Below are 12,975 nucleotides of genomic sequence, written 5' to 3' on the forward strand. Positions count from 1 at the left end.
ATGTTAAGGATTTGTGTGCTTTGCAACTACCATAGTTTCTATCACAGCAACATGCACCTCCTTAAAAATACAGGACAAGTAAACTAGAGAACAATAGAACTAGTTGCCTATAGGGGATGAGAACAACACAAAGGAAAAGTTAAGTGTGCACATGATTTGTTTTTGTCACTGTGAGCCCTGGTAGCCTGGAGCTCACTGTGTAGACCAAGCTAGGGGTATAGCTTAGCAGTATAGTGTATCCCTTTAGTTCATCTCCAGATTTAGTTTTCCCCCTTTTTTTTTTTTTTAAAAGATTTATTTATTTATTATATATAAGTACACTGTAGCTGTTCAGACACACCAGAAGAGGGCATCAAATCTCTTTACAGATGGTTGCGAGCCACCATGTGGTTGCTGGGATTTGAACTCAGGACCTTTGGAAGAGCAGTCAGTGCTCTTAACCACTGAGCCATCTCTCCAGCCCCTCCCCTTCTTTTTAAATCCTTGTTAATTTATTCTCTAAATGTATGCCATCAATATACTTCCAAAAATCAAAGTGATAGAAGGGTCATACCAGTGTGGTGGTGCACATCTGCACTCAAGCACTTGAGAGGCAGGGAAGGCGGATCGTGACCAGTTCAGCCTGGTCTGCACAGCGTATGCTGTTGTCTGAGACTGGTCTTAAACTTGCTCAGGAGTCAAGGGTGGCCTTGAACCCTGATCTTCCTGCTTCTACCTGTGAGTACTAGGATCATGGGCATGAGCCGGCCACATGTTCCTGACTGATATGGTGGTGTAGTTTAGACCCAGGGTTTCGTGTGTGGCGGGCAGGCACTTTACCAAGTGAGTGAAATCCCCAGCATGTGATCCTCTCTGCATATGATCTTCTGTGGTAGCAAAGCCTATGAAGTCTTTGCTGTTCTGCTTTTTACTTATTTAATAATGCATCCTGGAACAGCACCCCTTGTTGCTTACACATGTACATATGTAGTTTTCAGCTGGACACTTTGGTATTTTGCAGTAATGCTGTATTGCCTGAACTCATACACAGTTTTTATATTGTTAGGAACACATCTTCCCTGTCCGTTCCTAGAGATAGGGTCATTGGGCACATTACTCTGTTTAGTTCAAGGTCACAGGGTCACAGATTACAGCAGACTGAGAACTTTATTTTCTTCCAGTTCTAGAGTCTGGGAGATGAAGAGTCAGGTGCCAGTAGGGTGTAGACTGGTGAGACTTGCTGGAAGGCAGATGACTTCTCTCTGTGTCCTCATGGGGCACAGGAATTCCTAGTGTATTTTACTGCCATTTTAGTTTTCTTTGTGTAGATGCCAGCTGTGTTGGATTAGAGCTCTACCCGATGATACAAGGTCACTTGATCTGCTTCAAGGTCCCTTCTCCCCTGGGAGTGAGCACTTTGACATAGGGTGAGGGGGAGGAGGATGACACAGTTCAGTCCTTAACCTTGGAGACTGAGGAGCCCAGGCTGACACTGAACTCCTAATCTCTCTCTCTCTCTCTTTGCCCCACAAGTGCTGGGATTGCAGGACATTTTGCATTTCTGCTGGCAACATATGGAAGACTTCAGTCTGTACTACAGATGGACTGTCAGGCTTCTGACTTGTCACTCGGTAGATGAGAAGTAGGATTCAGTACAGTCTTAATTAGCACTTATTTGTCTTATTTTTTGAAACTGTATTTATCTTTAATGATCCAAGATTCTGCAAGACACTGTAGAGCCAGAGCGGGGTAGCAATATAGGAATCAGCAGTGCTGCTGCCAGCATGGGAGGCACAGGCCCTGTGTGGCTGACCTGTCCCCATGGTGGCAGGCCTAGTCTCATGGGACACAGTACCTTATCTCCATGGAAACCAGTCTGACAGTGCCCACGGGCCTGGGGATAACCCATGAACACCGCTGAGAGATACTAGCAATGAAAAACAACCATAGGGCCCTCCCCTCCCCATCAGAGCTCCTGCTTAAGTGTTCCCTCCACCCTTATCACAAAGACACAAGAAATGCAGTGACTGTGTGTGGATAAACAAGCTTCCCCAGGACTGTGCTTCCCAGGGAGAGGGACAGCAAGGAGGTGACTCTAGCTCTGCTCTCCACCAAGACCAAGGGGTGACCTGTGGTTGCCAGAGGGCCTTGCCTCTAGGGCAGGGAGACTGATTTTCTCTGATTCCCTTTCCCTCTCACTCTCGGTTCTAGAGTTTTTTTTTTTTTTTTTTTTTTTTTTTTTTTTTTTTGGTTCTTTTTTTGGAGCTGGGGACCAAACCCAGGGCCTTGCGCTTCCTAGGTAAGCGCTCTACCACTGAGCTAAACCCCCAGCCCCGGTTCTAGAGTTCTTGAAGGAGAATTCACACCAGGGCTCCGGATGGAGTGATCAGCAGGCAGGGTTTATTTTTAGCAGGATAACAGGCAAAAACACAGTACAATGGCCATACTGGCTTGATTCCTCCTGTCCTCAGTCCTGGAGTGGTATCTGTCTTAGAAGCTGCCATTACTCACAATTCTGTCTGTTAACAGCTGGATGCAGGAGTATATAAGAAGGTGAAACTGCTCATGAAGTTGAGCCCTTTCCTGGGGAGGGGCAAGGATCTGGTGCCTTTTGTATGTTTCCTGGGGGTGGCTGGGTCTCAGTGGGAGCTGGCTTGGAGACACCCAGAGCACACTGAGACCAGCTGTTTTTCTCGGCGTGTGGGCTCTCTTGACCCACATATACATCTTATTTATGCCCCTCTGCGCTCCTGACCTCACACAAGCGTGCTCCTACTTTGGAGGTACTCTCTGTTACTGGAGTGGGTGTTGCTCCTGTGGGGAGAGATAGGGGAGGGAGCTGAGAGGGTTGGAAAGCTTTTGATACTGCTGTGCTACCTCCTCCGGTTCCCTTTCTCCAGAAGGTAGCCCTGTGACTTCAGTTCCTGCCCCCACCCCCTTCTTTTTTTCTTTCTCTTTTTCTCTCACAGACTGCCTCTGATTTTTCATATGCAGTCAGGTTTTTTTTTCTTTTAAGATTTATTTATTTATTTATTTATTTATTTATTTATTTATTTATTTATTTATTTTATGTATATGAACCATGCTGTCGTTGACACACCAGAAGAGGGCATCAGATCCCATTACAGATGGTTGTGAGCCACCATGTGGTTGCTGGGAATTGAACTCAGGACCTCTGGAAGAGCAGCCACTGCTTTTAACCACTGAGCCATCTCTGCAGCCTGCAGTCAGGGTTTTTGACTCAGGACATGGGCAGACAGTGGTTAGCCATGCACAACAACTCTCAAACTTCTTCATGTATGTGTAGATACAAAGGAAACTCCAATTCCCCAAATTCCAAAAGACAGTCCAGTGAGCTCAACCTGGGTGTTAGGAGGGTTTCTGGCTGTTAGATAAAAGCCAGCATTTTTCAGGAACTTGTGAAACTGGTTCTCTTCTACCAAAAAAATTTCCCTTTCCTTTGGCAGAAGGGACAGATGTACCTGTGCTGCCTATTAGCATATCAAAGTACATGCTGGCCTCCAGGTGCCCTCCCACCCCCAGCAGAAGTACCTGTTACACATTTCAAAGTCCAAGTCCTGAGTAGTGTCTGTCTTAGAAGGCGACATCACCTCCTCCCCAACCCTAACTAAAATCCCTCTAACTCATGGGCTTCCCTCCCCTCAGCTGCTTTCTGTTATCCTGCTATTCTCCACAAGTTGGCTCTCTCTGTCCTGTTCCCGCTTCTCTCACGTGTTCTATTTCTCTACTCTGTGTCCCTGGCTGTTCTCCCTCTCTTGCAGACAGCCCTGGCCAGTCTACTACTTTCTCTGCTCTGGACTCTAACAGGTGCCTCCCTCATATCTGCAATGTACACTTTCCTCTTCCCTGCCCCTTCACACCTCATCATGACTTGCAGTATGTGGAGAGCTGGCCCTGCCCCTCACAGGCTGCTACACTGGGTGTGCTAACCAGGCAGTGCTACCCTGGTGGTGCGGGTAACCAACTCCGATACCACACAGGCCCAGATCTGGGGTTTTGAGTTGGTCCACCCCAACATCTACTGCTGAGCAGGTGAAGGGACCAGTCCTTTAGATCAATAGCTGCAGGATCTCCACAACACAGGGCAACAGCAGGATATCTGAGAGGAGTCCCAGTGAGGGTCTAATATTGATAGTGTAGCAAGAGCCAGAGGCCTTGAACCAGACCAATGACTCATTGGCAGTGAACAAGTGCTAGTAAAAATGTGTGCACAAAAGGTGTATTATGGGAACACTGTGACACACTATAGCTTCCATGAGGAGATTTTTTGTTTTGTTTTGTTTTAATTTCTTATTTTATGAGGTAGGTAACAAGTGTGGAGGGTGGGTACAAAGGGATGGGGAGATAAGTGGACTGGGGTCCATGATATGAAACTCAAAGAATCAGTAAAATGTAAAATAAAACAATACAAAAGCAGAGCTTCCAAAAACAAAAAAAACAAAAACAAACAAACAAAAAATCTTCCCCTTCACCATTCCATGGAGTGGTTTATACAGTATGGACTACAAAATCGAATGCCGCTGGGTAAAATCTGTAGTATTATATTATGACCTGATGCTCTGAATAGGGGAAGTTAGAGCGAGGGTCAGCAGTTTACTTTAAAGATGCAGTCTGACAGCTTTCTATGGGCTGGTTGAGACTCCCAGTGATGTTGGTAACACAGAACTACTAATGTGACGTTCAAATGTCTCAGAAAGAAACACTGTCCATTGAGGGACACCTTCTCGTTGACGTCACGTACAAATCCAGATCTCCCGATGTTATGCCAAGTTGTAGGGATCCCAAAGACCACTGAGCAGCCAAGTCTGATACACACACATAAGGGCCTTTATTACAAGCTCACGAGCAAGGCCTCTCACCATCACCATTGCAGCAGACCAGAAGTGAGAGCCTTGAGTCCAGGAGTGTGGGGCATTTATTGTGCTTACAGCAAGCTAGGAGAATTTCCATACGGGTCAGCAAGTTAGTATTTTAAAAACTGCATTTTTGTTGTAAACTGCAGGAAGCAAATACCTGACAAACACCTGACACACAGGAAGGCTAGGTTATCCGTTTTCTGCCGGATGTCTTAGGTTGTCTATACACAGCTTGACCCTGCTGTTGTAGCCTGACTGGCTGTTACTAAGGTGGGTGTTGGTGGTGGTGGTGGTTGCCATAGGAGGTTTGCTCAAGTGGACTTTGTGGTTTTCTTCCTGGAACTGGAGTTGGTTGGACTTTATACTGACATACTGGCAAAATCAGTTTTCGGTGATGAGGTCCCATTGGGTCTCTGGTCTTAAAGGAGGGGAGATGGATGGGAGGACATAAAAGGAATTTTAATTTTCCTTCCACAAGGTGCATGCTAAGATGCCTTCATGTGTCAGGGGCAGGGAATCCTCCTGGGAGCCAAGAAGAAGTCTGACAGATAACAGAAAGAGGTGTTTCCCAATGTCAGTCTAGCTGGGAGGCCTTCTGTTATACACGCTCCTTCTCTGCAGATACAACTAAATGCATGTGAACAACTTAGCTTTTAAAAAGTAAAACAAAATCATGTGTTCTTATACAATTTGATAAAAATAGTCAGATGTACACGTTCTCTCTTTCAGACACACACACCCACACACACACACACACACACACACACACACACACACACACAGAGTTTTCTGGCACCTGCACCCTCTGGGCCTGGTCTGCTTTGACACCTCCATTGTCTGGGAGCTCTGTTCCCACCTTGCCAGCATAGGCTCTTCTCCCTCGTTCTGGGTACCTTCTCATCTCTGTGCAGGATGTTCAGGCTCAGCAGACAACCGTGCAGATCATTGTCACCTTGCCCTTTTTCCTCCAGTGTCTCCTTCAGCTTGTCCTTTGGTCACAATGGTGACACTGGTGGGATGTAGGCCCTGAATGCCAGGGTGGTCAGAGGTGGACTTACCTTCTTCCCAATGAGTAAAATTGCACATCATTGAATATTTGCAGGGAGGGGGGAGGGGGAGAAATGTCTGTTTATGTCTTTTGTCTATTTGATGGTATTTTTCTCTAAGGTTTTTGAAGATTCACTTTTAATTATTCATTTGCGTTTCTGTATCTGTGTGTGTGCATGCGCCTGTGATGTCAGGTGTCCTCAGTAGAGGGTGTCAGGTGTCCCTTTGCGTCCTTCTCTGACTGCTGCTGTGAAACAGGCAGGGTCTCATCCTGAACCTGGGGCTTGAGTTTCTGCTAGGCTAGAAGTAGCAAATCTCAGCAGATCCTTCTGTTTCCACCGCCCTTGCTGTTGGGGTTGCACGTATTTGTAGGAACTGTCTGACTTGTTTGGGACACGGTCCCCAGTTGTGTGTGTTTGGTGCGGGGGCGGGGGGTGTTGTGCATAGTGGAGTCACATAGGGAACATCATATACCTTTCCTAATATGGCAGGTGAGACCCTGCACTAGGACAGTCGGATGGCATGCCTTGCACTTGATGACTGCCTTGGCAGTTTAAAGATGATCACTTTTACTTTGAGACAGTTTTACGGTGTAGCCCAGGCTGACCTTAAGCTCATGGCTCCTGCCTCAGCATTTCAGGAGGCTAACATTACAGGCGGTGCTGCCATGGCCTGCTTTAAAGCTGCTTGTTCCTTAATATCACCGCTTTAATTAAATGAGGCAATTTGGGTTGATGGGTAGAATAATAAAACTCCTTCATCAGATACAAAAATAGCCCCAGCTCCATTAACACCTAGAAAGTGGGTAATCTGTTAACTACTGCTGCCAAGGCAGAACGAGGCAAGCCACGGACAGGGTGCACACTGCGTGCGGGAAATGTATTTCTTTGGGGTACCTTATTTAGACTAGCGATCTGATTAGAAAACTTAAAATTCTAAACTAGAGTTCCTCCTGCTTCTCTCCTATTTAGAGGAGAGTCTTGTGTGCATGTGCGTGTGTGGTACACTAGACATGGTCAACCTGGAAGACATTCTCCCGAGTGAGCCACTGAGGTGTCTATTGCATGGTTTCTTTTATGTGTGTGCAGATAGGCAAATCCCGTGTCAGAAGTCACACCAGAGCTTGCCTGCGAGGACAGAAGTGATCACTTAACGTGTATGGAGTGTTTTGAGGAGATAAAAACATTGTGAAAATAAGGGGAGCCCATTGGCTACCCAGCATAATTATTCTAAGCACCACTGGTTTTTTTTTTTTTGGTTCTTTTTTTCGGAGTTGGGGACCGAACCCAGGGCCTTGCGCTTCCTAGGCAAGCGCTCTAACCACTGAGCTAAATCCCCAACCCTGCACCACTGGGTTTTAACCTGTGGTTCTCAGAGGCGAAGGAATGGACATGTAAGCAGTGCCAGGGAAGGGCCACTGTCTTGTGTGCAGGCACGGTGTCTGCGTGTGTGTGGCCACAGGTGTCCACATCCACTGTTCAGTCGTCCTTGGTCCTCTGCTTGGCAGAACCTATTCCTTAGCACTTCTGGAGGCTCAATGGAGCGTTGCTGGGCAATACTCTACCAGGTTTGGACCTCAGTGCCAAGCATTGTTATGTGAGAAGACTGCAGTGTCCGTTAGGATTGAAAGAGTCCGAATGCTTTGTTTTATGGGAGGCAGGGTCTCACTCTATAGCTCTTCCTGATCTGGAGATTACTCTACAGCTCCGGTTGCTCCCACACTCCAGATCCTCCTGCCTAAGTTTTCCAGTCGCTGTAGTTACAGATGTGCTCCAGCACACCCAAGCTAAGCCCTCCACATTTTATAGAGTCCGTTGTTGGGAGGGAAGTCTCTTGGGAAAGTTGTTCTCGGGGGAGCTCAGGAGGGACTCAGTTGCCATGAAATTATCAAAGCTGATGGCCAACCCTGAAGGGATAGTCTTCATTTTTGGAAACAGGATATCATTTAGCCTGGGCTGGCCTTGAACTCCTCCTCATCTTTCTGTCTTCACCCCCCAGTTGAGGAATTACATGCATTGCCACACCCAGCACAGAAAGAGTTTGTCAAACCAGCATTGAAAGTATTGTGCACTCTGGGCTGGAGATGGCTCAGTGGCTAAGAGCGGGCCATGCACTGTGAAGAGGGCCTCAGCCCTGTTCTCACACCAGGCAGCTCACAATCACCTGCAGCTTCAGCTCGAGGGGATGTAGCACCCTCTGAACTGCAGTTCATGGAACCTGCCACCTCTGCTCTATGCAGGTAGCATACATGGATGTACATAAGCTCATGCACATACACGGACAAAAAAGCTTAATACTGCATTCTCCCTTTCCTGAGAACTCTTGTTTTATTGGGCTGCCATGTTTTTATTCCTTTAGAGTATGATGATTAAAACCAGGGCCACCTACTCATGCTCTACCACCAAGTATTGCCCCCAAGCTCCTAATACATAAAATATTGAAGATTTCAGCCATAGAAGCCCGACACCTGGGAGTCCTAATACATCTCTAGCCACTACAGAAAATGTAGTGATAAAAGGCCAAAAAAAAAGAGTTTATTCACTGTAACTACATAGGAAACAGGCATCAGGCCTCCTCGGCCCACCTTGGCAGGTACAACAGGAGTCCTGGATTCACATATTACAGGGGAGGAGCTCGGGTATGGGCACAAGGCACGCATAGCTAAACGGCTGCGGTCAAACCACGTCTGCTTCTGTCGGACTCTGGAGTTTTATTGCTTGGACAGCCGTTTTGGTCCTGCTTGGCGTATGGGTGGAGAACTCGTTTTGAGATGATCTGTCTGTAAGTGACACTATTCTGACTGCCATCCCAGGGACCTGCAGTTGTCCTGGCGACTCTGGAAAACTTTTGTTCCTCTTACCTTGGTGTCTTCAGTCAGGGTGGAGGAGGATGACTGGCTTTAGGTGGACATCCCTTAAGTGATTCTCATGCAGAACTGAGCAGGAATCTGACCTCCAGTTTTCAAAGGAAAGGTGCAACATGAAGTCAGAGCTGTGAGCATTTATCCTGAGTTAGCCACTCACGTAGTCAAGGCCAAGTGAAGAGTCGGTGCTTTATAGCAAAAGCCTCCTCTAAGTCCCTGTCTTAAGCCCATCAAATAACCATCTTAAAATGAGTGGTTCAGTAGCGTTAAATATGTTGACAGTGCACAAGTACCTGCTGTGTGTCGTCCACAACATTTTATCCTTCCAAAAGGAACTCACAGTTCCTTTCACAGTTCACTCAAGCCCATTCACAGTTCCTTCCTGGTACCTCTATCCCTAGCAGCCAATTTGTTTTCTGATCTCCAAACTCTGGATGCCTCATATAAATAATAATATATCCCCTCTGGTCCTTGTTTGATTCGACAGTCATGTTTTGGGCACTTGGCTCCTGCTTATGCTGTTGTTGTGTGCAGGGCTAGCACAGTGTCTTTACTGTTTTTGATCCACGTTTGGGCTAGTGAATAGCACTTTGAGGGATGTGTATATACATGTTTCTGAGTGGGTCTGTTTTCGCTTCCCTGGGCGTGTACCTGGAGTGCAGTTGGTTGTGTAGAAATTCTGTCTTTGACTTTTTGTCTGTGCCAGCAAGCTTTCACAGTGGCTGCACTGGACTACTTTCCTTTCCTGGCATTGTCTGAGGTTGCAATTTCTGGCAACCTTGTCAGTAGTTTTTCCCCTCTTTATTATTTTGAGAGTTAGTACCTCATTGTGGCTTGCTCTGAATTTCCCTAAATTATTAATGATGCTGAAGAGCCTTGTGCATTGTAATTACAGTTGTTTGCGTTTCTTCTTTGGGAGGATATCACCTGAATCTCTATTTTGAAGATTGGGTTGTGTTTTTGTTTTTGAGTTGCACGAGTGATTATATATTTTGGATATTTTGTCTTTAACAAATAATGCAGACATGTCTGTTCTGTAAGCTGTCTTCCTTCCTGCATTCTCTGGATCCCCACTTTCTCCTCCTTTGCTCCCCTTTGCTTTCCTCCCTCTCTCCCTATCCTTTCCTCTCCTCCCTCTCACTCTTCTCTCCCCTCTTCTTCCCTCCTTTCCCTCTTCCTGTCACTTCTCCCTCTCCCCTCCCTTCCCCTCCCCTCCCCTCCCCTCCCCTCCCCTCCCCTCCCCTCTCTCTCCCTCTATCCCCACCTCCTTTTTTGGTTCTCTTTGCCTCACTGTGTAGCCTAGGCTGACCTTGAACTTCTGATCCTCCTGCCTCAGTGCGGGACTCACAGGTTCGCCGCTGTGCTTGATTTCCCTTCACTTTCTTACCACTATATTACATTTGTGATTACTTATTTTTTTAAAGATTTGTGGCTTAACTTTATGTGTAAGTCACTGTTCCATTTTGAATTAATTTTTATGCACAGCTAGGCTTCACCTGTGCTCTTCCCATGTGTAGACATTGCCTGTTACATAGGTTTATCTTCCTGTCCTCAGTTATAGTCATGACACTTACTTATGCGTTTTGTTTTGTGTTTTGAGACAGTCTCACTTTGTGGCCGTGGCTGGCCTGGAACTTGCTATGTAGAATAGGCTGGCCTCAAAATGAGATTCACCTGCCTGTCCTCCCCAGTACTGGAACTAAAAGCATGTCTTACCATGCCAGAATATATGCATTTGACATTTATTTATTTTATTTGTCATGTATATCATTGGGTATATATGAACATGTATATGTGTATTATTGGATACACACACACACACACGGATTTGAACATTTTATTTATTTACTTACTTATGTGTATGGGTGTTTTGCCTCATATATGTTGTGTATCACATGTGTATGGTGCCATGGAGTGCAGAAGAGGGTTTTAGATCCCCCGAGACTGGAGGTACAGCTAGTGCACCCTGGGGACTGGAATTAGGTCCTTGAGAAGAGCAACTGGGTGCTGTTAACCACTGAGTCACCTCTCCAGCCATTTGCTTTTGTTTGTTGGCTGATTGGTTGTTTGGTTTTGTGAGGTATGTTTCACTACATATCCAGGCTGTCCTAGGAGTTGCAGTGATCCTCCTGCCTCAGCCTTCCTGGTGCTGGAATTGCAGGTTAAACATTTTTGTTTGGTTTTGAGAGGAGTCTCACTGTGTAGCTCTAGCTGGCTCAGAACTTCCTCTGTAGACCCGGCAGCCTTGGAGCTCAGACCCGTGCTTACAGGTCCTGAAAGCCGGGCTTACAGACCTGCGCCACCTCCCAGCTTTGCCATGGTTATTCTTGCCATTTGCTTCCATTTGAGCTGAGTTCTTGTTCTCTTCCCCTGATGACAGGATCGTGGGGTTGACAGCACCATTTTTCAGAATCCCAAAAAGCTTCACCTAACTATTGGCATGTTGGTACTCCTAAGTGAACAAGAGATCCAGCAGACCTGTGAGATCCTGCAGCGCTGTAAGGAGGAATTCATTAAGTAAGTAACGGGCAGCAGTGGGGAGGAGGTCAGCCCAGGCTGGGGGCTTTTCCAAATCACAGACTTGGTTGTGGATGAGAGAGATGGATGATGGGAATCAGGCGAGTGTTTCACTTGCATGCATGTGTACCTTGTATGTGCCTCGTGCCTACAGAGGTCAGAAAGGTGTCAGATTGCCTGGGATTGGAGTGACAGACAGTCATGAGCCACCATGTAGGTGTTGGGAAACAAAGCTTGGTCCTGTGCTCTGCAAGAACAAGTGTTCTTAACTGCTGAGCCACCCCTCCATCCCTGATTTGTTCATACTACTGTTTGTAGTACTTAACGTTGGACTGTCACCATTTAAAAATGGACTTAAAGCATGCATTTACGATTTTTAAGTTGTACTAACTGATAGGCAAACATTGTTCTTGAACAGTTGTTTGATCCAGAGTAGCATATTGCTTCAACTTGAGTGGCTTAAACAACACACTTAAAAGAATATCTGGCTTACCATCTGTGGTCAGGAGTGGGAGGCAGGTTAGCCCAGGCCGTGGTCTTTTCAGTATCACAGTCTTGTGTGTAGATGAGCGAGCTGGAAGATAAGAGAGGTTTGTTGTTTGCTTATTTGTTTATAAGGTACAAATACATACCCACACTGCGACACACATGCGGAGGTCTGAGGACAGCTTGCAGGGGTCAGTTCTTCCCTTCTGCCACGTGTCAGATCTTCCAGGGATCAAACTCAGGTCCACACATGGCCGCCCACTACCTTTACCTGCGGAGCTGTGTCTCTGGTCTGCGTCACTGGACTGAAATCAGAGGATTGGCAGAGCTGTGATCCCTTCCAGTTTTCAGGAAAATTCTCTATTTTCTTGCCTTTAAAGCCCAGTTTTTACAGGTCTCTCACAATCCTTAGCTAGTAGCTTCTTTTCCCTGCCTCTAATTCTAGCATTGCAATTTTTCTGCACATTCAGTTGTCCCTGTCGCTGTGACTGTAGCAGGAACGAGTTGTTGGCCTTTAAGGACTCTCACTTGATTGACTGCATCTGTATAATTAAACTGATCCCTACCCCAGACATGAAAGAGAATAGGGCTGGTTCTCCAGGAAGGCCTGCCACAGTAGTGCAGACAGTACTTAACTGTGACGTTACTTAGTGAAGAGGATGTAGTGCGTCTCCCTCCCACTCCACCCCCCACCCCCTTTGTTTCTGGTTACTTATGAATAGCATGGTCTTACTGTGCTGCCTCAGCCTCTTGAGTAGCTGGGATTTTCTGTTGCCTAGGCTGGTCTCAGATTCAGAGGCTCAGGTAAATCCTTCAGCCTTAGCTTAGTGTGTACCTGCCTAAAATTAAAATGTGAGGAGGGAGAGGAGGGGGAGGAGGAGGAAAAGGAAGATGAGGAAGAGGAAGAGGAAAAGGAGGAGGAGGAAGAGGAAGAAGGCGTGTGCCATGGACACTTGCAGTCTTAGGAGGTTAAGGCAGAAACACCTTCAATGTGAGGCTCACCTAGTGTGCTATGGTAGCATGTGCCTGTCGAGTCCACGACGTGGAGATGGAGCCAGGGGTATCAGGAGTTCAAGGTTTTCCCTGACTGTGTAAGCTGTTGAAAGGGATTGTGAGCTTCATGAGACCTGTCTTAAGCAAGCAAACAATCCCAAACCAAGAAACAAAACAAAACAAACAAAAACTAAAACACAAACCACCAGCCCC

General features: G+C 46.5%; 1 protein-coding gene across 8 annotated transcripts in view; it reads left to right on the top strand.

Annotated features, from left to right (window-relative positions):
• Positions 1 to 12,975, top strand: part of Ascc1 (activating signal cointegrator 1 complex subunit 1) — an 89,457-nt gene that overhangs the window by 25,142 nt on the left and 51,340 nt on the right. For all 8 annotated transcript variants that reach the window (XM_087597216.1, XM_087597217.1, XM_087597219.1 and 5 more), the window contains 1 exon segment: positions 11,147 to 11,283. In XM_087597216.1, coding sequence (XP_087453342.1) covers positions 11,147 to 11,283 — 137 coding nt within the window.

Source organism: Rattus norvegicus, chromosome 20, assembly GCF_021556685.1.
Source record: "Rattus norvegicus strain SHRSP/BbbUtx chromosome 20, alternate assembly SHRSP_T2T, whole genome shotgun sequence".
Classification (NCBI taxonomy): domain Eukaryota; kingdom Metazoa; phylum Chordata; class Mammalia; order Rodentia; family Muridae; genus Rattus; species Rattus norvegicus.